The sequence below is a fragment of the Pantherophis guttatus genome, chromosome 4 (assembly GCF_059756535.1).
Source record: "Pantherophis guttatus breed Tessera chromosome 4, ASM5975653v1, whole genome shotgun sequence".
NCBI lineage: Eukaryota > Metazoa > Chordata > Lepidosauria > Squamata > Colubridae > Pantherophis > Pantherophis guttatus.
Window position 1 is genome coordinate 637,251 of NC_142066.1, and position 24,617 is coordinate 661,867.

General features: G+C 57.4%; 2 protein-coding genes across 2 annotated transcripts; both read right to left on the reverse strand.

Annotated features, from left to right (window-relative positions):
* Nucleotides 1–4,890: 4,890 nt before the first annotated feature.
* On the reverse strand, nt 4,891–8,672 carry UFSP1 (UFM1 specific peptidase 1). Its single transcript, XM_087893761.1, has 2 exons — nt 8,606–8,672; nt 4,891–5,711 (listed from the first exon to the last, which is right to left on the reverse strand). The coding sequence occupies exon 2, from the start codon at nt 5,692–5,694 to the stop codon at nt 5,017–5,019; it is 678 nt and encodes a 225-aa protein (XP_087749887.1). The 5' UTR covers nt 5,695–5,711; nt 8,606–8,672; the 3' UTR covers nt 4,891–5,016.
* Nucleotides 8,673–9,598: 926 nt separating this feature from the next.
* SLC12A9 (solute carrier family 12 member 9) lies at nt 9,599–20,191 on the reverse strand. Its single transcript, XM_034436611.3, has 14 exons — nt 19,904–20,191; nt 19,139–19,377; nt 18,867–19,001; nt 18,165–18,296; nt 17,746–18,036; nt 17,135–17,242; nt 16,931–17,042; nt 16,556–16,713; nt 16,378–16,460; nt 15,223–15,347; nt 14,522–14,714; nt 13,132–13,306; nt 12,796–12,942; nt 9,599–11,758 (listed from the first exon to the last, which is right to left on the reverse strand). Exons 2-14 carry the CDS (start codon nt 19,353–19,355, stop codon nt 10,854–10,856), a joined length of 2,781 nt encoding a protein of 926 aa, XP_034292502.2. The 5' UTR covers nt 19,356–19,377; nt 19,904–20,191; the 3' UTR covers nt 9,599–10,853.
* Between the last annotated feature and the right edge of the window lie 4,426 nt (nt 20,192–24,617).

The window sequence follows — 24,617 nt, forward strand, 5'->3', positions numbered from 1 at the left end:
GAAGAAGGAAGATGGAGAGAAGGAGGAGGTAAAGGAAGGAAGATAGAAAGGAGGAGGAGGAGAAAGAGAAAGAAGAGGAGGTGAAGAAGGGAGATGAAGAGAAGGAGGAGGTAAAGAAAGGAAGATAAAAAGGAGGAGGAGGAGAAAGAGGAAGGTGAAGAAGGAAGATAGAAAGGAGGAGGAGGAGAAAGAGGAAGAAGAGGTGAAGAAGGAAGATGGAGAGAAAGAGGAAGGTAAAGAAAGGAAGATAGAAAGGAGGAGGAGGAGAAAGAGGAAGAAGAGGTGAAGAAGGAAGATGGAGAGAAGGAGGAGGTAAAGGAAGGAAGATAGAAAGGAGGAGGAGGAGAAAGAGAAAGAAGAGGAGGTGAAGAAGGGAGATGAAGAGAAGGAGGAGGTAAAGAAAGGAAGATAAAAAGGAGGAGGAGGAGAAAGAGGAAGGTGAAGAAGGAAGATAAAAAGGAGGAGGAGGAGAAAGAGGAAGAAGAGAGATGGAGAGAAAGAGGAGGGTAAAGAAAGGAAGATAGAAAGGAGGAGGAGGAGAAAGAGGAAGGTAAAGAAAGGAAGATGGAGAGGAGGAGAATCTGGGCACCGCGGAGCCCCGAGGGGCGCCGCCAGCAACGGGGCAGCCGCGGGCGCAGTCAGGGGCCGGTCCTCTGCCCTTGGGGCTCGCTCTCCCTCCCGCCCGCAGTCCCAAGCGGAGGGAAGGGGGGTCCCGAGGTCCAAGCGGGCCAGCGGAGGGGGAGCCTCTCCTGCGGAAGCCGCCCCAGCCGCGTCTCGGCGTGGAGGCTGAGCTCGGCGGATGAAGGGCGCTTCGTCCCCGGAGACCAACCGCTGCCCTCCGGCGCCCCCCTCTCCTGCCCGGGACTGGTGGCTTGTGGACGGGATGCCCGGGCAACGCTGGTGGCGTGAGCGGCTCTTTGCTTCTCAAGGCTGGCCCGGGGTTCAAGGGAGAGGGAGGGGCGGGCGCTCAACCTCCCAGAATCGCCAGCCAGCCAGGCCTGGAGTCCACCCACCTTCAAGTGCCCAGCCTGTCGCCTGCCCGCCCGCCCTCCAGGCTCGTCCCCAGCAGGGCTCCAGTCTCCCAACGTCGCCAGCGTCTTCCAGGTCACCCCAGAGAAGCAGCCCCCTGCGTGTAAACTAGGGAGCCTTGTGGATGGCAGCCAACCGCCTCTACTTCGGGGAAGAGCTGCAGAGCCCCCATCCGACAGCGCTGGAAAATGTTAATGCTAGCACTGATGATGTTCCCTAGCTGGGTCCTGAGACGTCTGCAAGAAACCAGCCAGCTCCGAGAGCCCCAAGGACCCCCCAGTTGTTATCCTCCTCTTCCTCCCTTCTAGCACTGATGATGTTGCCTAGTTGGGTCATGAGACATCTGCAAGGAAACCCTACCCTACAAGGAGCCCTACCCGCTCCTTCCAGCTGAGACGTCGGGTTCAAAGGGGGCAGCTTTTGTGAGCTGCTGCAGCGGCCTTGTCAGCCGCAGGGGGCTGAGGTGGGACTTAAATGGGGAGAGGAAGAGGAAGAGAGGCCACTGTGCAGATGCAGGTTACACGGTGAGTCAGTTTATGGGTAACAGGCCAATTAGCTGCGCTTAAGAAAGAAAACCTCTGCTTGTTTGCTCAGAACTTCTGAGCCCTTTTTATTGGAGATTTAATAGCGTGGATGCAGAGTCTTTTTCCTCCTTCTCTGATGTCTTGAGCTGAGCATCCTGGAAGGTTTAAGCACCCACATTGTCCGGCTGGGTGTTGAGTCCGGGTGTGGGAATTGCATTGCGCAAACTATTATGCCAGTTACGAATTTGAGATTGCTGGACGGAGGCTGGAGAGTTTTACCTGAGGAGCACCTGACCTGGGAGGCCCTTTCGAAATCCCCAGGAGGGCAGCCTGGTCTGCAGAGCCCCCGAGAGGAACCCCCCTCCCCCCCCAGATCCTTCCTCACTGCAGAGCCTCAAGGTTGACTGGCACCCCGAGGGCCTTAAGGGCTCCTCTAAAGTTGAAACTGCCACTGCTGGGGGTTGCCATGCAGACCCCCTGCAAAGCCTTACTTTAGAAAATAGAATAGGGCTGGAAGGGAGACTGGAGGTCCTCTAGTCCAACCTGCTAGCTCAAGCAAGAGATCCTAGACCATTCTGGCAACTTCCTTCCTTCCTTCCTCTTTCTTTCTTCCTTTTTACCCTTTTTCTTAAGCCCACCAGACTTTCTACAGAGATGAAACTTTTGCTAACCTTGCAATTCCCCAGGCTTCAACCTTCCTAGACCAGTGTTTCTCAACCTTGGAAGCTTGAAGATGGGTGGACTTCAACTCCCAGAATCCCCCAGCCAGAAAGGTTGAGAAACACTGTCCTAGACTATCTTCTAGAACCAGAACATCTGGGAGTGATCACCTATTTATATTTAAAATCTAATTTGATCTCCCATTAGCTTCCTGGGCTTCATCAGCCTACCTGACTCTCAGATGAACCAATGGTTTAATCTTCCGTTAATGATGGCCTCCCTAAATTCACAAGTGGGCATCCACCAGCACACAACCACCCGGAGCTCCAGAGATGCATGTGGCTCTTTGGGCCCTCTGCTGTGGCTCCCTGTGCCATCACTGGCTGGCCTTGCCCTCCCCGCCCAGACACTCCTTGCCAGGCCTTGGAAATCCGAGAGATAGAGGGGGAGACAGAGAGGAAGAGGGGGAGAGAGAGAGACAAGAGAGAGATACAGAAAGAGAGGAGGGAGAGGAGGAGAGAGACAGAAAAGGGTTTTGTGGTTCCTGGTGTTTTTTAACAACCGATTCTCTGCCCTAATGACTGCCTGGGTAGGAAGGAAGGCAAATAAAGGTTTGGTTTGAATTGAATTGAATTGGTGAAATAAATCTTCCTGATCAGAAGGTCACAAAAGGTGATCAAACATCCGGGACATCACAACCGTCACAAAGACGCCTCCGTTGCCCAGCCTCTGAGCATTGATCGTGTGGCCTTGGAGATGCCACGGTGGGTCTTGCTGGCCACAGAGGGAGGAACATGGACCCCAGTTCTTGTTACCTTCTTCAACTTTATCCCTCACCTGTCCCCCCTCCCCCCCCCCCAAGCATCCCTTCCCTGCCCCGTGGAATGCTGGAAATCTCCTCTCCTCAAACGCCGCCTCCTGGCCAGACGATATTTTCTTATCTTCACAGAAAATAATTCATCAATTGTACAAGTCACACAAATGGCATTCCTCCAACTTCCACCTCAGGTTGAATTATGATGACATTTGTGTCCCAACCGGTCACACAATTACACCACCAGTCCAAGAATAACATATTATTTTTCAGTTGTTAGTAACAGTAAAAGGAGTTTGTCTTTGTTTTCTTAACTTGGGCGTCCTCCTGGATTCACGGCTGTCTTTAGAAGAGCACTTGACGGCCGTGACCGGGAGGATTTTTCATCAGGTCCGCCTGATCCGCCAGTTGCGTCCCTTTCTAGATCAGGACTCCCTACGCACGGTCACTCATGCCCTCATCACTTCCCGCCTGGACTATTGTAACGCTCTCTACATGGGGCTCCCCTTGAGGTGCACTCGGAGGCTCCAACTGGCGCAGAGTGCGGCCGTGCGGGTGGTTATGGGAGCGACGTGGTGTTCCGATGTAACACCTCTCCTGCGCGAGCTGCACTGGCTCCCGGTGGTCTTCCGGGTGTTTCAAGGTTCTGGTTATCACCTTTAAAGGGCTCCATGGCTCAGGACCTGGTTATCTACGGGACCGCCTGCTACCACCAATAGCCTCCCACCGGCCGGTACGCTCCCATAGAGAGGGGCTCCTCCGGATGCCGTCGGCCAAACAATGCCGACTGGCGGCCCCTGGGGGGAGAGCCTTCTCTGTGGGGGCACCTACGATCTGGAATGAGCTCCCCCCGGAGATACGGAGGATCCCAGATCTGCACACCTTCCGTCGCGTGCTTAAGACTTTTTTATTTCATCAAGCTGGCCTGGCCTAAATCTTCTCCCCTTTTAAATGTAAATTTTAATTTGTTTTTAAATTATTGGATATTTTAAATTTGTCTCAGCCAAATTATTTAATTTGTTTTTATTCTATTTTAAATTTTTGTATTTATGTGTTTTATTCTGTGGCTGTTCACCGCCCTGAGTCCTTTGGGAGTAGGGCGGTATATAAATCCAATAAAATAAAATAAATAAATAAATAATGTAACAAAATTTTTCATCATTAGAGCAACCTCGGCTGCCGTTTCCTGCAGACCTGGCCCTCCCCCTTTTCTCCCCCTCCCAAGCCACAGGCCTTTCTCTGGTGCAGGGGTCTCCAAATTTTGGCAACTTTAAAGACTTTTGGACTTCAACTCCCAGAATTCCCCAGCCAGCTCTTTTTTTCCCCACTTTGCTGAAGTTATATTATATTTGCCGCATTCCCACCATCTATTAAGAAAGTTATCCTATCAAAAAGTGTGCTAATGGTAGCGTAGCCCCATTTTTTCTTGTCTTATCCACGCTGGATTCTGGCAAACCTTTGTGGGCTGGGGAATTCTGGGAGTTGAAGCCCACAAGTCTTAAAGTTGCCCCTGCTGCCCTCGCAAAAAGGAGAGGCCAGCTGGGAGAACAGCTTCTGCACTTAAAAGCGATTAAACCACCCAGTTCCATGCAGCACTGACTCTCCTCAAATCCCAGCCAGATTAAAATAAACCCATTTTAGTCCTCTGGCATTTAACGGAGCCGGTTTGGTGTCCTGGCCAGGGAGGGAGGGCCGGGTTCAACCCAGTCCCAGCAACGATCTGCCAATCTAGCAACCGGAAGCCAACCAGGCTTGACTGACTTTATCTGTTTTGAAGCTGCAGGGAGTAGGCAGGGAAGCAACCCTGAAGGGCTCCCCAGGGCAGGACCCCATGCTGGTTGGTGCAGGAGCTGCCGCCCAGGCTTCTCCTTCCGTGTTGAGGCCCCCAGCACGTGCCAAGGGTGTGATGCCCATCCACAGCCAGTCCCTTGGAACTGCTGGGCTGAAACTGCTGGGAACGAACGGCTCCTACGTGTTCCATGCCTCTTCTCACGAAAGCCTCTTCTGCACGGGGGGCCCTTTGGCCCTGAACTGGGGCAAACACAGGTTGTAGAAGGAGGTCTCCTCAAAGGAGCCGAGCGCCCGCCAGGAAACCCACCTCTTCGCCTGGGCTTCCTGCCGGCTGAGCGAGCCTGCCGTGCCGTAGAAGTGCGGATCCAGAACGAGCAGGTGGTGTCCCTCGGAGCCAGAGCAGACCCCCAGCAACCCCTTGGAGGCATGGTCCCGGCCTCCCCCCATCATGACAGGCCCTCCGCCTCCCTGGAAGTGGGCATACAACGTCTCTAGTTCCCCTTCCAGATCTCGGCCAAGGCGGACGTGGAGCAGTTTGCCCGGCACGTCGTAAAAACAATCCATACAGAGAGCGGCTTCCACAGTGCCGATCCAGTCCCGCGAGCCTGAGAACGAGGGGGGCTTGTCACCCATCTTCACCAGGGAATCCTGGATCTCCTTCAGGGACGGAACCGGGCAGTGGGTGGCGTCTTCTCCCCCGGCTGCCACCAGCCAGGAGCAGATCATCTGGAGGGTACGGTAGCCGCAGCCCCACCCTCGGTCGTCCACCCCGTCGCAGCCGTAGTGGTAGTAGTGGTAGGGCCCGGAGACGAGGGCCAGGCGATGCGGGCACCCGGGAGGGGGAAGGCCCAGGTGAACGGTGGACAGCAATGCCATGCCTGAAGCTGGACGGCCTGAAAGAGGACAAGAACAGACGTGTGGGAAGGAGAGCGGGCGCAGGTTGGTGGCGGCTTCCAGTGCAGGGAATTCTTGACTTACAACCACAATTGTGCCCAAAATTTCTACTGCTAAGCGAGACAGCTGTCAAGTGAATTTTGCCCCATTTTACGACCTGTCTTGCCACGGTTTTTAAGTGAACCACTGGGGTTGTTAAGTCAGTCACAGGGCTGACAGGTGAATCTGGCTTCCCCAGTGACTTTGCTTGTCAGAAGGCTGCAAAAGGGGACCGTGGGACCCAACACCTAAGCCAACATCTCCCACTTGCTTGCAACACCCAGCTGGGGGGGCCAATCTTGACTCCAGGAACAAAACCGGAAACTTCCCTGCATCTTTTCAGCTACCTGAAGACCCCTGAAGTTCTGGCTGCCCCAGTTTTTCCTTTAGCTCAGAATGACGGAGTGGCATCATACAAACGATGGTTTGAAAGTCAAGTGTCTGAGAAGGGAAGGATGATATCAGGGCAAGACTGAGTCCCCAGACGAGGGGAAAGAATGAGCTGCATCTCCGGAGACTCTCAGCCATCCAGGACACGGTTGTCCCAAAGGTGCTTTTTCAAGAGGCAACTGGACTTTCTGGGTTTTTCTTTGAAGACGTTTCACTTCTCATCCAAGAAGCTTTTTCAGCTCTGACTTTCCCCACCATCCAGTCAGAGCTGAAGAAGCTTCTTGGATGAGAATCAAAAACGTCCTCAAAGGAAAAACCAGAAAGTCCAGTTGCCTCTTGAAAAAGCACCTTTGGGATAGTTATCTTTGCATTGGGTGGAGGGGGGGAAACTTGGATTCTCTCCCAAGCATGTCATACCCAAAATAGGCGTTCAGTGACTAGGTGAGAGGTCCAGCTGACCAAAGATGACAGCTGGTTCTGAGCTCCCTTTAGTGCCATCAGGTGCTCATCCGAAGGGCTGCAGCCCATCAAGTGTGGACAAGCAGACCTGGCTCTTCAGGCCGGCAGCTGAGTCAAGGAACCTGGCTGAGGCCCCTCTGTCCAACTGTGGCCCAACGTTACACCCCCAAGACAAATGCAGAAAAAACTAACCCAAACCCCACCAAAGTCGTCTCGGACAGGGAGACGATATGGTGCATAAATTCCATAAATAAAAACCAAGGAGGATCAGGCTGCTGGCATCTAAATCTACTAAGATGTCTCTTTGGAACATCTTTTCCCCCCAGAGGGAGGTCGGTGCTGACCCTCCTTACCTTCCTGAAAGATTCTAACTCTGGTGGCTGGATTGGGGCTGTAAGGGTGGGTGGGTGGGGAAAGCAGTGGTGAAATCTAAACCAGTTTGCTACCAGTTTGCAGGCCGCACCCACGGGCCAAAAGGAGGCTTTGCAAGGTAAGTAGAACAGGAAGGGGAGGGAATCAGATGTGCTGCACGATTTAGCTTGACTAGAAAGCAGGATTTTCTGCTTTCTAGCAAAGCTAGATCGTCGGAAATATCGGTTCAAGTGAACTGGTAGCTTTCTTTTAACTACCGGGTTGACCGAACCGGTAGATTTTATCACTACCAGCTCACCTGGAATGAACCGGTAGCATTTCACTCCTGGGGGGGAGGGGAGGTTTCGCATTGGGGGTGGCTGATAGATTAATACCAGATCCTCCCTCTCCCCCTCTGCTCATCCTATTCCCTCCCTTCCCGTCTTTTCCTTAGCCTTGAGTACAAGCAGTTCTCGACTTACGACAATTGAGCCCCAAAATTTCGTTGTTAAGCGAGACAGTCAAGTGAGTTTTGCCCCGTTTTATGACTTTTCTTGCCATAGTTGTAAAGCAAATCACTTCAGTTGTTAAGTGAGTCACACAGTTGTTAAGGGAACCCGGCTTCCACATTGATTTTGCCCGTCAGAAGGTCGAAAAGGGGATCACATGACCCATGCAACCATCATAAATATGAGTCACTTGTTAAGCGCCCGAATTTAGATCATGTGCCCATGGGGGAGGCTGCAAAGGTCTCTTTTTCAGTGCCATTGTAATTGAACCGTTACTAAATGAACTGTTCTAAGTCAAGGGCCACCTGTATTTGCATTTCTCCTGTACTTTATATGAATTTTTGTATAGATTTATATTATTAGAAAGACAAAACTATGCAACCCTACAAATGTACTGTAAGCTACTCAAGAGTCACTCTGGGGGTAAGATGGGAGGCCAATATATTTAATAAATACATACATACATACCAGGATCAGGATTGGGGGGGGGCTGGGACGGGCTCTTGCGGGGAGGGGTGCAGGGGGCTTTTCCTGCTTCGGGGGGGGAGAACCCCTTTATGCACCCCAAAAGTGGGCGGGGGGGGGCTCTGAGCTATTTCACCCTCCTGGCAGGTGCTCGATTAGACTAGAACAGAGCTGGAAGGGACCCTGGAGGTCATCTAGTCCAGCCCTCTGCTCAAGCAGGAGTGAAAGTCAGATTTTTGGGGGAGGGGGGTCTCTTCTCCATCCAGACAGCTGGACTACAACTCCCATCACTCTCGGTGGTCCGGGATGATGGGAGGGGGAGTCAGGGCTTGGGGCTCTCCCGCATCCGAAGAGGCGGCTCCTTCCTGCGGGTTGCCCAACGCCGCCTGGACTCACACCTGCAGGCCGGAAGTGACAGCCGGAGAGCTTCCGCCTGGTTATGGAGACCGGACCGCGTTCCTAGAGCGTCCAGCTTGTCGGGCTCTCACTGGCAGAGGGAGGAAATCGGCCTCAAGTCCTTCCGTCCGCCACCGGAAGTGGGAGCCGGCCATCTTGGGAGGGGCCCAGCCCAAAAGGACCCGTGTTTTTTTCTCCCGCCCCGGGCCCGCTCTTTGCCCCCATTCAGGCGCGGCGCCGTTGCGTGAATTAATGCCTGCGAGTCGGATGCCGGAGAATCGCACCTGCATTCGGACCCGGCGCCGTGTCAGACGGCCACCCCTCCGCCCCGTCAGGGAGCGCCGCTCTACACATTGCGCCTCCATGGCAAAAGCGACCTGGCGGAGGTCCTAGAGTTACGAAAGTGACGAGTGACGCTCTATCCCTCGTTACTGTGCAACTTCTGGGCTCCTTCCTGGCTGGTCCCTCCCCAACCATTTAGGACTCCAGGTCCCATAATTCCCCGACAGCGAATTATGAGATTCCCTGATCTCAACCCGGCGCCTGATGTACGCAGGATCCTAAGGCGGCGTTTTTTAAAAAAAACCATGGCAACTTGTAAGAAAGGATAAATTAAAGTGGACTTCCCTGAATTCCCCAGACAGCAAGGATTCTGGGAGTTGAAGTCCGCCCGCTTGGAAAGTTGCCAAACTCGAGCAGGTGCCTTGAAAACCGGTGTCTTCAGCGAGTCCCGCCCGCTTTCCGACCGTCCCGGCCGCTGATGCGAGGCGCCCCCTCCCCCCTCCCTCCCCCCGGGGGCTGCATCATGGCGGGGACCGGGCAGCCCAAGCCGGGCGGCTCCTGCAGCTCCGCGGCTGCCCGGGGGAAGGGAGCGCCGTGCCGGTTGCGGGGGCAGGGACCGCGGGGCTGGCGGGCAACCGGGGCGGCCGCTCCCGCCTCCAGCCCCACCGCTTTCTCCGGCCCCCCTTCCTGGATGCTGCCGGGGAGCCCCCGACCCGCTTCTGCCCGAGATCGCCCGGCTGATCCCACCTCCGGGGCAGGCGGGGAGACCTATAAACACGCGGGATCCAGGCGATCCTAAATCTCCATGCAGGGGAAGGGCGCTTCCCCGAGCCCCGCGGACCCCCGACACCTCCGCAGGCTCAGCCCAGGGACGGAGAGCCTAAATCGGGGCTTTCCTCCCGAGCAGCCGCGGCCAACCCCGCTGATCCTCCGCTGCGGACGGAGCCCCGGGGGAAGCCAGCGAACGCCGCAGCTGAAAGGCAGAGACGGTCCGCTCCTCGAGTTTCGCTTTTATTGCCCGGGTTGATTCCGCAGGAGCAGCTGCCCTCCCCTCCTGCCCCCTCCCTCCCCTCCTTCTGTTGGTGCTGGGGCTCCCTTGCCGACCCCCCCTCCCTCTTTCCAACCCCGCACCCGGTTTTCCCAGGCGCCCCCTCCCCTCCCCTCCCCCGCAGCCCTGGCTGGGGCGGCAGCTGAACCCGGGGCCAGTTAGAGGTTAGTAGAAGCAGGAGAGAAGGCAACTCTCTTTTGGTTAAGTGCTTGGCTGTCATTTCTAATCCGCTAGGCTAATGGCCTGGGTGGAAGCCCCCGCCAGGGCTGGGGAGGGGGCGAAGGAGCTTCAGTCCTGACTTTACCATGGGGGAGGGGGAGAACTGGGGTGCAAAGAGGGCCCCTCCTCCCGAACCGCCTGGTCTCCTCCAGCTGAAGGAGGAGTGGCTGCTGGAAAGGAGGAAGCCCCCCACGGAAGGCCACACTTGCTCACTCTGGATCGCTTTCGATAAAGGCCTCTGAAAGGGGTTGTTTCCAACCATTTGGAACACAGAAATGTGCGAGCCAAACAGAACTGTCCTGGGTTCGAAACACCCCCAGAAACGACCCAGTTCAAACTCAAATCGGAAGCTTCACACGACGTTCCCGATCCAAATGGTCCCCAATGACGCCGAATGCACTTCTTGGTACGCGGCACTGCAAATCCCATCATTCCTGCCATCACAGCCGCCCTCGAGTGGCCCACTGTGATGGATGGGAATTGTATTTCCCCACATGGGGAGGCGGGCAGTCTTGGTCAAGCCAGCAGAGAGAGCCTGGGGTGAGGAGGAATCGCCTGGAAGTCCAAAGAGGCCCAGATGTTTCCTTTGCCCAAATATCGGTGCCCGCTTGTCCTCTCGGCCTTCTTGCACAAGGAAATGGATGAGGAAATTATTTCCGGCTCTGGAAATCTGGGGGAAAGCTCAGAAGAAGCCCTCATGCCCCCAGGGGTACAGGAAGATCTCCCGGCTGGGACCCTCAGATGGTCCCACGAAAATTGTCCCGAAATAGTGGAAGACATTTGTGTCCCGCAAAACAGTCCTTGTTCCTCCTCTCCTGGTTCAGCAAGCCGCCTCAGCTGCCCCGAATGTCTCCTTCTCCCCCCACATCTTCAGCCAAGCCGCGCTCGGCCCGGCCTCCTCGTTTCTCCCCCATCCCCTCCAGAGACAAAGGCACGTTTTGTTCATGGGTGACAAGGCGAATGCAGGGCCTGCTGCCGGCCACTTACAGTTCAGTGCAGGTGACGGGGGTCAGCCCGTGGATCAGTAGGGTGGGCCCCAGGTCGGTGGTGAGAATCTCCAGCTGCTCCAGGTAGCGCTCGTACTGAGAGGTGTCCGCGGGAGGCCGCGGCAGGTAGAGGAACCGCACGGCCGTCTGACCGCCTTGCTTCTGCAGAAGCTCGTTGACGGACGTCAAGTACTCGTCCGTCACACGGAAAGTGGCCGCGTTCAGGAACGTTTCCCCCACGCGCTTCTCTTTGGGGGGAGGATCCGGGGGGCCCTGAACCTCAGCAGGGCTTGGCTCCCCAGGGCCCGCAGGCTGGGCGTGGCTCTGGAAGGTGGCCACCTGGTCCCAGGTCACGATCTTGATGGTGGCCTTAATCCTCAACTTGGTCAGTAGCTCCCGCAGTTTCTCCTCCTTGCTCACCCAGCCCACGTCCCCCGACTCCACGCAGATGAAGAGGCGCAGCCGGGCGCCTTTCCAGGAGCTGACCATGGTGAGGATGCAGGCCATCTGGAGGAGGAAGAGGCTGCAGATGTCCACGTAGGTGGGCGTGTTGGGGCGCAGGAGGTTGAGGGGCCAGACGTCGATGTAGCGGCCTTCCAGGCGCTTCTTGGAAGCCGAGGACGAGAGCAGATCCATGTCCAGCAGGTGGAAGTAGCGGGCCAGGCACACGTTCTTGTGCATCTTCACCGCGTCCGAGATGATGGCCACGTACTCGGAGGGCTTCAGAGCCCGCTGGTTCGCCGTCACCCGCACGGGGGGGAAGTGGGCTTGCAGGGCCGTCAGGTCCACCCCAAACTCGTCGTTCTCCCGGGCTTGGCTGAAGGCCGGGTCCTGCAGGAAGTAATCCTCAGGCACGCAGTCGTCGTAGAAACCCAGGACCAGCGTATTCGGCTTCATCCCGCCTGCAGACAAGGAAGCGCACAAACCACCTTGACTCAGGCGGCCCGACTGGGTCCCAAAAGGGAGAACCAGCCGGGTCCCCCAGGCGGATCAAGACGCAGCCAACCAGGGTTTATAATCCAGGGTCCCTCTGGGGACCCCGCCAATATTTTGGTCTATGGAATGAGGGCAGCCTGGCTTAGTGTGGCAGGAAGCTCCAGAGAGCAGCCTTCTCACCACGTCAACTGAGGAGTCCCCCCTCCCTCCTTAGTGCTGAGCAAGCATTGGTTTTTCCTCTTCTCCTTCTGGAGGTGCCGAGAGTGGCTACCAATGGGGGTGGGGGTGGGGGTGTCAAGGAAGCCATCCTGTGGCAGAGTTTGGCCCAGTGCTGAAGGTGCTGGCTTAAAAACGAGGAGCTGGTGATTCTAGCACCACCTTAGGCACAAAGCTGGCTGGGTAATCAGGCAAATCACCAGGAGAGTGGGAATTCTAGTGCCGCCTTAAGCATGAAAGCCAGCTGGATGACTTTGGTCCAATCAGGAGACAGGGAGTTCTAGCCCAGGCTCAGGCAGGAAAGGTGGCTGGGTGACTTTGGGCCAATCCCTCTCTCTCAGCCCAACCCACCTCGCAGGGTGGTTGTTGTGGGGAGATAAGAGGAGGAAGGAGCATCAGGTATGTTGGCCACCTTGGTTCATTCATAAAAATAATAAAGGCAGGATATGAATGAACGAAGAAGTAGATTGGTTTGGTTGGATTTCCCCAAAGCATCTGGCGGATCTGTGGTTGGGAAGGGGCAGGGCCATGTGGGGGTGGGGGTGGGGGGCACAGGGTGCTTCTTTTCTTGGCACGCCCTCCATTCTCAGGGGCTCCCAGGGGCAATCAAGGCCATCCTCAAATCAGAGGAGTTCCTAACTCCCAAACTCCCAAGGACCTTTGAAAGTAACAGAATCAAAGAAACGCCAGGCTCTTTCATACCAAAGGCTGACCCAGATGCCCTCAATTGGGGGGGGGTCTCTCCTCTCCTGTCACAGCCCCCCCACTCCCCACCCCAGCTCCTCACCCAGGCCGGTGATCCGGAGCAGGTGCTGCGTCCCCTGCCGGACGGAGGGTGACAAGGTCAGGTCCACGAAGGCCTTGATGCTGAGTTTGTCCACCAGGCTGAGCCAGAAGTTGTAGTGAGCCTGGATGGGGTCCGAGGGCATCGTATCTGCGGGAGGGGCAGCAAAGATGGCACCGCCAAGGCCCACCGGCACGGTGAGTGCATAGGCCGAGGGGGCAAAAGATGCCTCCCCCCCCATGATTCTGGGGTTCGGTCTTTCTCAACCCTGCAAACCCCCCCCCCAGGATCCATGGTGTCCCATGGAAGGGGAGCCCCCGGGAGTCTGCAGGGCCCTACCCAGGTCCCCGATCTCCACGTGGCCCAGGACAAAGAGGCCTCCCTTCTTCAGGTGGTTGATGAACCTCATCAGCTGGGATCCACCGCGAGGGTTGGCCACCATCAGCAAGATCTGCGGCCGCCAAAACTTGACATGGTCCTTCCGGATGTCGAGCAGCAACAGGTACTTCCGGACCTTTGGGGGTGGGGGAGGGAGAGGAAGAGGGGAAGAGACCCCCTGTTAGCCCCACAGGAGACATTTCCCCCCCTGATCTTCAGCTCGCACTGCACACGTTGCCGCCTTCTCTGCAGGTGGTCCTTGGCTTACGACCACAACTGAGCTCAAAATTTCTGTTGCTGAGAGACAGTCGTTAAGTGAGTTTTGTCCCATTTAGCACTAGCCCTACAGACTTATATACAGCTTCACAGCGCTTTGCAGCCCTCTCTAAGCAGTTTACGGAGTCGGCCTCTTGCCCCCAACAATCTGGGTCCTCATTTAGTGAGCTTTCTTGCCACAGTTGTTAAGTGAATCACCACAATTGTTGTTAGGGAGATGGTTGTTAAGTGAATCTCGCTTGCCCATTGGCTTTGCTCGTCAGAAGTGGCCAAAAGGGATCGTTTGACCCCAAGGCAGGGAAACCGTCATAAATACGAGTCAGTTGCCAAGCGCTTGAATTTTGATCATGTGACCACAGGGATGCTGTAACGGTCATAAGTGTGAAAAAATGGTCATAAGTCACTTTTTTCAATGCTGTTGTAACTTCGAATGGTCACTAAACGAGGAGTACCTGTACACGGCCACCAAAGTAGATCCTGTCCTGCTTCGAGGATGCCTGCTTTGCTCCCACCCTTGTGCATTACAGGTAGTCCTCAACATACGACTCCTCGTTTAGTGACCATTCAAAATGACCACAGCAACGACCGCTGCAGGACCCCTATGGTCGCGTGATCAGAATTTGGGCCCTTGGCAACTGGCGTGGATTTACGGTCCTTGCAGTGTCCTGGGGTCATGTGAGCAACACGTGTGACCTTCCCAGCCGGCTTCAACGGGGGAAGCCAGATTTGCTTAATGACCATCTTTTTCACTTAACGACCAGCGATTCACCTAACGACCGTGGGGAAAAAAGTTCGTAAAATCAGGCCTGCCACCCCTGGCTCAGCCACAGACTGAGAATTGTGGTTGTGAGTTGAGGCCCACCCTCAGCCACTACCCGAGGCCCCCACAATGCCCCCTCCCCAGCCTGCATGGATCGGCACAGCCCCTTCCCCGCAGGAGACCCCTCGCCCAGCACAGAGCCTGACCGGCCTCTTCAGGCCTGAAAGGAGCCGCCGGCAGGATGAGACAGACCCCCGGCCCCTTCTGCCTCCTGTTCCCCTTCGGGGGGAGGGTGGCCCCGGCCCCGCATCGCACCTGGTGGAAGATGAGCGCCTGGCTGATGTAGCCCCAGGAAGAGGCGGCCGAGCGCAGGTGGATGAAGCCCAGCAGGAGCAGCATCAGCCCCAGGCTCCCCGAGGCCCCCGCCGGGCTGATCAGGAACATCATCACCAGGCAGGAGACGATGCCAAGCAGGCAGGTGTGCCAGGAGAAGAGCTGGAAGGTGGGGCTGTGGAGACGGAAGAGAGAGAGAGAGGGAAGAAAGGAAGGAGAAAGAAAAAGAAAGAAAAAAAGGAAGGAAGGAAAAGAAAAAAGAAAGAAAAAGAAAGAAAAAAGAAAAGAAAGGAAGGAAGGAAAAGAAAGAAAGGAAAAGAAAGAAGGAAAGAAAGAAGAAAAAAGGAAGAAAGAAAAAAGAAAAGAAAAAAAAGAGAAAAGAAGGAAAAGGAAGGAAGAAAAAAAGAAAGAAAAAAGAAACAGGAAGGAAATGAAAGAAAGGAAAAGAAAGAAGGAAAGAAGGAAAGAGAAAGAAAGGAGGAAAAGGAAGAAAGAAAAAAGAAAGAAAGAAAAAGAAAGAAAGAAGGAAAGAGAAAGAAAAGAGGGAGGGAGGGAAAGAAAGAGAGAGAGGGAGAGATGGATGTGGCTGGCAAGCTCTCTCCCTCCCCATCTCTTCTGGGACTTGAGGGCCCAGCTGAGCCCACAGACTCCCCCCCACCCCCACCCCCGTGTGCTGCACCCACCGGAAGTTGGGGGCCGAGGCCCACTCGAGGGCCAGGCAGGCCAGGTCCACGGCAGCGTAGGCGACCAGGTAGAAGACGGTGACGATGCCAGCGATGGTGTTGAGTTTCCCCACCAGGAGCACCAGCTGGGGAAGGCAGAGCTCCTTAAAAAGGGGGGGAGGGGAAACCCGGAAAAGCCCCCACAGCCCCTCCCCCAGACGGCAGGTGGGTGCCCGTCTTCCACCCGTGACCCATCCCCCGCTCAGGGCCAAAAGGGGGGCAAAGCCATTGGAGCAAAGAACCGGGCAAGGGATCTTCTGCCTTGAGGACCCCCGGAGTCAGCCCACATGGGCCAGGGGAGGGAGGGAGGGAGGGAGGGAGGGATGTGGGGGAAGGCAGTTTGGGGTCCCGGGAGGGAGGGGCTGCTTTCCCCAGGGGGGGCAAAGAGTCAGCGGAGCATGGGGTGTCTGGGAGGCAGGAAGGAGGTCGAGGCGGCCCCTCCCAGGCAGCTCACAGGAGTCGGTCTCTATAGTTCTGCCGGGAGTTGCTTTACTCTGGCAAGATCCTGTGTACAGCTAGTCCTCGGCTTACGACGGTCCATTTAGTGACCATTCAAAGTTACAGTGAAAAAAGTGAGCCATGACTGTTTTTCCACACTTTAGACCGTCACAGCATCCCCGGGGTCACGTGATCCAAATTTGGATGCTTGGCCACTGACAGTTGCCGTGTCCCGGGGTCGTGAGATCCCCTTTTGTGACCGACGCCCCCTGACAAGCAAAGTCACTGGGGAAGCTGAATTCACTTGTTGCTAACTTAACAACCGCAGTGTTTCACTTAACAAGGGTGGCAAGAAAGGTTGTAAAACAGGGTAATATTCACTTAACAAACGTTTCACTTTAGCAACAGAAATTGGGGGCCCAATTGCGGTCGTAAGTCGAGGATTCCTTGTATAAAGCAGGAATCTAAAAACGTGATTTTTGAGACTTCTGGACTTCAACTCCCAGAATTCCTAGCTTGCTTCTTTTTGCTGGCTGGGGAATTCTGGGAGTTGAAGTCCAGAAGTCTTAAGGTTGCCAATAGTGGAGATCCTGGCTATAGAGGAACACCAAAGACAACTAACTCCACCTGTTGTGCTTGGTTCTTAGGGGCTGATTGGTGGGGGGAGGGGGACGTTACCTGTGCGAGGCCCCAGGTGTAGAGGACGGCCACCCAGGGGTTGCCTCCCCTGGAGACAATCTTGGCCGGAGCCAGGACAAGCCCTGCGGGAAGAGGAAGCAGCATCAACTGGGCCTCCCTGGCCAGGAGGAGGGGAGGGGCTGCCGAGGGGCTTTGCGGGCAGGCGGGGTTCGCTCACCAAACAGGTCATCCTTGGCCAAGGCGTGAAGGATGCGGGAAGCGCCAATCAGGTTGCTCATGGAAGCCGAAAGCGAGGCGGAGTAGATGCCCATCAACACGAAGGGCGACCAGACGTTGATGGACCGGAAGAAGCCGTAGTCGCCTTTCAGGAGGGCCCTGCGGGGGCCAACGTGGGGTGTCAGGCTCTCTCCTGCCAGCTAGCCTCCACCTGACAAGCCTCACCTGGAGACAGCCCCCCCCCCAATTCTTCATGCCACTAAGTCTGCCCCCTCCATGCCAGCCTTGAGTCTCCAGCTGAGAGCGAGGACAGGAGGCTTTGCAACCTGCTGCATGGGAGGGGCTGTCGCTCTCTGGGTTACCTGGAGCCACTCACCTCTCACAGGTGAAGCTGGTCATGAAGAAAAGGAAGAAGTAGATGATGAAGGTGTACAGGACAGCCACAATCGTCCCCTTGGGGATGGAGGCGCTGGCATTCTTCAGCTCCCCTGTGAGAATCAACGCCGTTACCCTCCCGTCTCCCCAATGGAAGCTCTCCTGGGACCCCCCGAGCCCCTCCCCGGGGTTTTCCACGCCTCACCTGACATGTTGGAGCCGGCCATAATGCCGGTGCAGCCGTTGAACATGACGGCGAAGACGGTGGCGAAAGACATCATGTTGTTGGTAGTGTAGTCCCGTGAGTACATGGCTGGGGTGGGGGGGGGAGAGAGCCAGGCTGTCGTGGGGGCACATGGCTGCATTCAGCCCTCTGTTCCCCTCCCTGCCGGCCTCCCCGTGGCTTCTTAACCTTGCCACAGGTCACCCAGTATTGGCACCAGGCAGCCCCTGCCGGAGCTGCTGGAGATCCCTCTCCCCAACCCAGAAAACTTCATCTTCATTTAATGACCCCATAATCCCTTGCAGGGTGGAGTCTGGGCAACTGAATGGAGTTAGCAGAGTGTTTTAATGGCCGGATGCCCTTCCTGTTGCCAGTGCAGAGTTTCTTTCAGCAGATATATTCTCAGTGTGCCCAGAGAGAGAGAGAGAAATATCCTCCTCTACCTAGGATCGAACTCACAGCCTCCTGATTGTGAGGTGAAAGTTCCACCTCTAGGCCACCGCACCACTCCATCCCCGGCCCAGGAAACGCCGGGGCTGAAAGCCGCCCCCCCCCAGCCTTCCTCCTCGCCAACCCGGTCGAAGCCCCCCTACCATACATGTTGTCCCTGAGGGTGGAGATGTTGAAGCCCGTGAAGGAGGCGTTGAAGGACTGGTTGCCGCCATGGGAGACGGCGATCTCCCGAGGGGAGACGGTGAAGAAGCTGACGAAGATGGTGACCAGGACCAGGTTGACCAGGAGGAAGATGAAGAAGGCTGCCCGCGAGTAGATCTGGGCGCCCACCAGGCACACCAGCAAGCAAAGCAGCAGCACCAGAGAGCTGTAGAGGAAGCTGTACAGGTAGCCCTGGGGGAGGGTCTTCAGGCCCGGCGGCTCCGATCCATCTGGGCCAGGAGCAGGAGAGAGAGGGGGGCTTCAGGGGGAGATTCACACCCGCGTCCGGAGCAGAACAGGACGGACAACTGCCCTCGCTCTCCCCCCCCAGCCCTGGGGCTCTGTGGCTGAAGCCCACCTGCTCCGAAAACGTCCAGAATGGCTTCCACCAGCCCAAGGACGTAGACGCCGCAGGCACAGACGTTGGCCAGGTAGAACATGAGGCCGATGCTCCCCCCGAACTCGGGGCCCAGAGTCCGGCTGATCATGACTGGGGGGCAGTTAAGGGAAAGTTTCCGTGAAAACAAACACAAAACACCCTTGAGGGAGTGAGCCAAACGCCCCCCCCCCCCACGGAGGCAGAGTTGGAGGCTCCTGATGTTGAGGGTCTCTCCCTCATGCTGGACTTGGGGGGGATTGAGTGGTGACCCTGGAGAGCCCCCAACACCCTCCCCATCTGGGCAGCCCCCCCTCCCTTGCCTGCAACTAGAAGGAGTGGAGAGGCACTCAGCCCTGGGTGAGATGCCAAAGTCCGACATCAGTGGTGGGCCAGGGGCACGTCCTCTTCCTTCCAAAGGAGCACAAATCCCATGTGCCACATCTCCCTCTCTGCACGGTCGGGGGTTGGGCAGGGCCCCCCCTCAGGCTGGGGTTTGGCAGTGCCAGCGTTGAGCTGACCTCGGCTGACCTGGAAGAGCTGAGCAGGGCTGCACCCGGCTGGCACTGGGATGGGAGACACCTGCAAGGCTGGACTTGGGCACCTCTGCCAAGGAAGGTCAGCCCTGCCACCCCGGGAGCCCCTTTCTGTGCTGCCACCCTCCATCGCAGCCCCAAAGGATACAGTAAGCCCCCCCAGCCTGGACGGCGCCGTTGGTGGAGATGGCGCAGACGGAGAGGACCGTCAGGGAGATGATGACATAGGCGACCACCAGCATCAGCAGCGACTGCAGGAACCCCGCGTGGCCCACCACGAACCCTGGGGAGAGGCGGGGGGGGGAGAAAGGGGGGTGAGCTCTGGGCTCCTCCCCTGCTGGGAACCCCCCCCCCAAGGACGGAGCTTGTGCCGGATTCTTCTCCCAGCCGCGGTGGAAAGGGGGGGGGCGGCCAACCTACCGACTCGCATGAAGACCACGATGCTGAACATGGAGAGGACGGTGGGCACGATCACCCCGAAGAAGGTGGAGAGCTGGCGGGCCGGGTCGGGGGCGCCGCCGCCGGAGGCCGAGCCCACCACCAGGGGCGCCTCTTCCTGGGCGACCCCCGCCATCTCCGCGTCCCCCGAGACCCGAAAGAGGCGGTAGCTGAGCAGCGGGGAGCTCTCGGTGGACATGGCCCGGGGGGCGCCCGCTTATCTAGGGGGGGAGGGGGCGATCAGAGGCTGCCGCAGGACCCCCCCCCCCGCTTTCCTCGCCCCCCTCCTCCCCCCCTCCGGCGCAGGAGGCAAGAAGCAGACTTCCGCCCTTGGATGGAGCTTCCGTGTTCAGAGCGAGGATCTCTCGGGGCATCCATCGCCGCGATCCCCGGGGGGGGGGTTGGGTTGGGGTCTCCTGGCGCCCCCGTCCCCGGCCTCGTCCAAGAAGGAGCCCTCTCCAAAGTGGGGGAGGCAAAGTGGGGAGGGGGCCTGGAGGGGGAGGGGCGCAGGGGAAGCTCCCCGTTTAGGATGGAGCAGCGCCACGGAGGCGGCGCAGCTGTTTGTGCCGCCGGGGGGAGGAGAGGGGAGGGGAGGGGGCGCGGGCGGGGGCGATGCCCGAGCAGCTGAGCGCCCCTACCGGGGGGGGGGTTGGGCAGCCCGATCTTCTCCCAGCCGCTGCCCTCCCTCCGGCTCCCCAAGACCGGCTCCGGGAGCCCCCCGCCCGCTTCTCCGCGCCCCTCGCCCACCTGGCTCCGGGCTGCGCTGCGGCTCCGGGCTGCCCGTCACGGGCTCTGCATGTGACCGGGCCGGCCGGGCCCTTGGCCGCCGGGCTGCATCCTCGGCCGTGAGCTCAGATCCTGCCGGGAGGGGAGGGGCGGGGAGGCGGGGAGGGGGCGGAGGCGGCGCCAGGGAAGGCGGGCGAGGGGCTCCCGGGCCGCCCTCCGCAGCGCCCGCCGGCCACGGGGAGACCCCGGGATCCCCTCTCCGCGCCCCTCCTCTGCACCGGCTGCCTCGGGATGGGAGAAAAGCCCATTGGGCGTGCCCCCCCTCGAGAGAAAGTCCGCCCCCCCCGCTCCACTCTGCAACCCCATCCGCCTGCGGGAGGGTCTTTCGGAGCGCACTTGCACCGCTGTTCCTCCTCCTTGCGCAGCGGCGATTCTTCCCAACAGGTGGAAAGTTGGGGTCCCCCACCCCCCCCCGCTTTCCACGCGTGCAGCTGGGAAGACGGTGGGCGAATTGCCGCCCCTCCCCAATCGCTGCCATTCCTAAACTCGGAACTCTTCATTTATCATGTATATATATATATATATTTAAAGTGTCCCAGTGGCCAAAGGTCCCTGGATAATTTGCCCTAAAATACACAAAAGCTACCATTGAAATAAGAAAAGGGGACAATGAAACCACATAAAACACACTGTGGAAACAGGGAAGAAGCCAGGTGGTCGTCCTCCCACCTGTGCAGGTGAAACTACAGTGAAAAGGCAATTAAGTCAAGGCTACAATTTACCAAGGACTGACATGTACAGATTTTGTGTGGTTGTGTGGCTGCCCGGGCACCCTGGGAGGGGTCGGAGGCTTCGAGATCCACAGCTGTGGGAGGGGGGGGCGTCTCTCGTCAGTGAACCCCCTTTTCCTCTGCTGACGCATCCTTTGGGCAGCCTCCCCCTCTGGCCACCTCTGGCTCCCTGTTATCTCTGGGCCACAACGCCACACGTGCCCAATTGCTTCACGATATAACAAAGCACGATAACCCCGGGACCTTGGCGGAGGTTGCAGTGGGCAGGCAGGAGTGCCGGCCAGGCTTGTGGCAGAGGGAGGCTGCTGGGAGACTGGTGGGGGTGGGGGTGTGAAGTTACAGGCCCCCTCCCCAAGCCAAGCCGGCCCAGAATGAGACATTTGCAGCCTCTTCTCCAGTCTGGGGGGGCTGCTGGCGTTTTGTGCTTGTATAGCAAAAACCTCAGTGTTGGGTCTGAGGCTGCTCTGAGGGGGTGGGGGGTCTTTTTTGCACCCAGGACGATGCTGGGGCCAAGCCAGGAGACACAACGGCCACAGATGGACACTCGGACCCTGGGAATTTATGAGGTCCGTCTGGCGGCTTCACTTTCCAGGCTGAGCGACAGGGCAGGTCACGTCAAAGAAAGCAGGTGGCTTTTAATATTTTTCATTAAACATTTATTGATATTCCAGATTCTTTATTATTTTTAGAATTAGCTCAAGGTGGCAAACACAACACTCCTTCCTCCCCCTACTTTCCCCACAACAACCACCCTGTGAGGCGGATCGGCCTAAGGGAGAGAGGGGCTGGCCCAAAGGCACCCAGTCAGCCTTCGTGCCCAAGGCAGGACTAGAACTCGCCGTCTCCTGGCGGTTGGCCCAAAGTCACCCAGCTGCCTTTCATGGCTAAGGCAGAACTAGAACTCGCAGCCTCCTGGCTTCAGACGAAGGGGGCAGGAAGCCTCTTTCCTGCCATGTAGCCAAACCCCAAGTGGGCTGCTGGGAGAGCCAGAGTGGGGGGGTCCCCAGCCGTGGGGGAGGGGCTCCCTTTGGGGCACTTGGCCTCAGTGCTGAGGGGAGGGAGGGGAGGCCTGGCTGGGTTTCTCCCCCAGAGCCCCGAGGGGAGGCGCGTGGTGGGTTTGGGGTGCCCGTCCTGAATTCAATGCTTAATCCACGCTTGGTTCTCTTCAGGAAGTGCCCTCCAGCTGGGCTGCTGACCGGGAGCCTCCGTGCTGCTTCCCTGGCAAGGGTGGGCTGAGCTGACCACAAGGCACCCTCAAGGGGGCTTCCCCTCCCGTCGCAGTCACAGGGTTGGCTTCCTTTGGGCTTAGGAGCCCTGACCGGCGCACAGCCCTGGCACGGCCAGAGACCCTGCAGTCCTGCTCCACCAGGCCTCCGAACTGGGCCGGATCTTGTGGGGCAGAGGGGGGGGGCATCAGCTGTCTTAATCTCCGGCCATAACGGCCCCATTGAAGCTGCCCTCCTTTGCAAACAGCCAGCTGATAAGGCAGCCAGCTGCACAGCGGAGCTTAATCAGGGCAAACAAGGAGGGTGATAAAACTCCTGGGGGAACTTTCCAGGCCTGGAATTCCCAGGTACTACCTCCCCCATCGGGCTGGGGTCCATCTTCTCTCTCGCCTGGGGACGGGGGCTGTGCCCTGTGGGATGTGGGGCAGAGGCGGCTGGCAGAGGAGGGCTCTGGAAGAACAGCCGAGAACCGTGGCAGGTTGGACACAGCCACGGAGCGCCAGACGTTGGGGGAACCCCTGGAAGAAGTGAAAGGGAAGGGGGGGGCAAAGGTGTTCCAGATGATTTCAGTTTGGTCGGATTCCCATTTGAGTAGAACAGGTCTGGGCATTCCAATGTAAGGGTGGCTGGTTGGGGAATTCTGGGAGTTGAAGTCCACCCATTGAGAGACACCATGAGCTCTGCATGGCATCCTTTCTATGCCCCTTCTGCCACCCTTTTGCTCAGGGTTCAGAGCCCCCCCCCAGCCCTAAGATTCCAGCTGGCTCCTGCCTCCCCAGGCCTGTGAAAGGGGGAAGTCATTTTGTCTATTCTGCTGAGGCATTTTTTTAGGCATTATCTTTATTAAGAGTCCTTGACCAGAGAAATAGTTCAACACAATCAAATTTGTTGTTGAGGAATGGAAAAATACAGTAGGACAATAGAACAACGTATCTAATTAAAAGTTTTGCACGGTTGTGTATCTTGGTGGTGGAGATACGAGCCCAGCAGATGTGTGTGCGAGGCTGGCATCCCTTAAAAAAATAATCAACATACAGTGTATCTGTGTGCCTCTCGCATCGGGGCAATCGGAGCACACCTGGGGGGGAGGGGCTTTGCAAAGTGGCCCACTCAACTGCTGCTGTGGGATGGGTGCTTTTGACCCTCGGCCCCACATCCTGGCTCCTCAGCTGAAGGAAAGTCAACAAGCACGGATTTAAAGGCAGGCAGGACCTCCGGGACCAGGTTGCTACCCAGAGGAATCGCTTGGATGTCGCCAGGAGCTTCTGGAAAGCTGCAACAGGGCTTTTCTGCCCAGCTGCTCTGGACCGATCCGAGTCCGGGCTGGTGGATGGAGGGGAGGCCCCAGGCCCAGGCCTTTCTCTGTCACGGCATGGGATCCTCCCCCTAAGAGCCCCTAAGACAGTCTCAGGAAGGCAGGAGAGAAGGGGATGCATTGGAACATCTGGATGGCCAAGGGAGCCCCTCCCTGAGAGGAAACGGTGCGACCTGCAACAGTGGAGCACATTCAGGTGGGCTCCCTGGGGGTTGGGCTGGCTACAGCTGTGGAGGGGCAACCTGGAGCCAGCTCCTCAGGGAAGGCTGCCCGCTCTCTTGGGCACTTGCGACAAAGACGATCTGGGCCTGATGGAAACTGTGGCCAATCAGCACCAGGGAGGGAGGTCAGGGACCCGTAGCTCCTCGCAGCAAATGCCTTCCTGCCGTGGGTCCAGGGCCCCAGAGCACGCCGGGAATTCCAGATGGTGGGGAGGGGCTCCCAGCACAAGGGTGGTGCAGCTGCCCATCCATCAACCTGCTTTACAGGTGCGTTTCTGGCTTTTAGTGTTAGAGCTCCCCCTGGAGGTGGGCTCAGGTTGTGCCAGGAATTAAATCTGGGATTTAAATATCTCCCCCCCCCATGACCCCAACTCTTTGCTCCCCACAGGGGCCCTGGCCTCACTCTCTCCCCCACCTGGCGGCCTGCAGCCCAATCAAGACATCAGCCGGCCTTGAGCCTGTTGGGGTAGCGAAAATTGTTGGGGTTCTTTCTTTGAACCTCACTGTGGGGTGGCAGAGGGGCCTGCAGGAAAGAGGCCATCCAGTTTGCTCTGCTCCCCACAGAATGGGGTCTCACATATATGGACGAGAGGGGGTCTGGAAAAGAGCACCTTCCTTCCTTCCCTCCCTCCCTTCTTCCTTCCTTCCTTCCTATCTTCCTCCCTCCCTCTCTCCTTCCCTCCTTCCTTCCTTCCTTCCTTCCTATCTTCCTTCCTCCCTCCCTCCCTCCTTCCTTCCTTCCTTTCCTTCCTTCCTTCCTATCTTCCTCCCTCCACCTCTCCTTCCCTCCTTCCTTCCTTCCTTTCCTTCCTTCCTATCTTCCTCCCTCCACCTCTCCTTCCCTCCTTCCTTTCCTTCCTTCCTTCCTTCCTTCCTTCCTTCCTTCCTATCTTCCTCCCTCCACCTCTCCTTCCCTCCTTCCTTCCCTTCCTTCCTTCCTTCTTTCCCTTCCTTCCTTCCTTCCTTCCCTTCCTTCCTTCCTTCCTTCCTTTCCTTCCTTCCTTCCTTCCTTCCTTCCTTCCTTCCTTCCTTCCTTCCTTCCTTCCTTCCTTCCTTCCTCCCTTCCTATCTTCCTCCCTTCCTCCCAGGCACTTTCTGCAGAGGTCCTTCCCCTCCTGGGGGCATGCAGAGACGAGGCCACTGTCAGGGACCAACCAACAGATCCTGGAGGAAACTGGATGC

What these genes read in the sequence shown, in the direction of transcription:
- UFSP1 (XM_087893761.1), bottom strand. Translation starts at nt 5,694, where the DNA reads ATGGCATTGCTGTCCACCGTTCACCTGGGCCTTCCCCCTCCCGGGTGC.
- SLC12A9 (XM_034436611.3), bottom strand. Translation starts at nt 19,355, where the DNA reads ATGTCCACCGAGAGCTCCCCGCTGCTCAGCTACCGCCTCTTTCGGGTC. An exon ending in TCTGGACGTTTTCGGAGCAG is followed by an intron (nt 18,037 to 18,164) that starts GTGGGCTTCAGC and finishes CTCCTGGCCCAG; the next exon opens with ATGGATCGGAGCCGCCGGGC. An exon ending in CCTCAGGGACAACATGTATG is followed by an intron (nt 17,243 to 17,745) that starts GTAGGGGGGCTT and finishes CCCCCACCCCAG; the next exon opens with CCATGTACTCACGGGACTAC.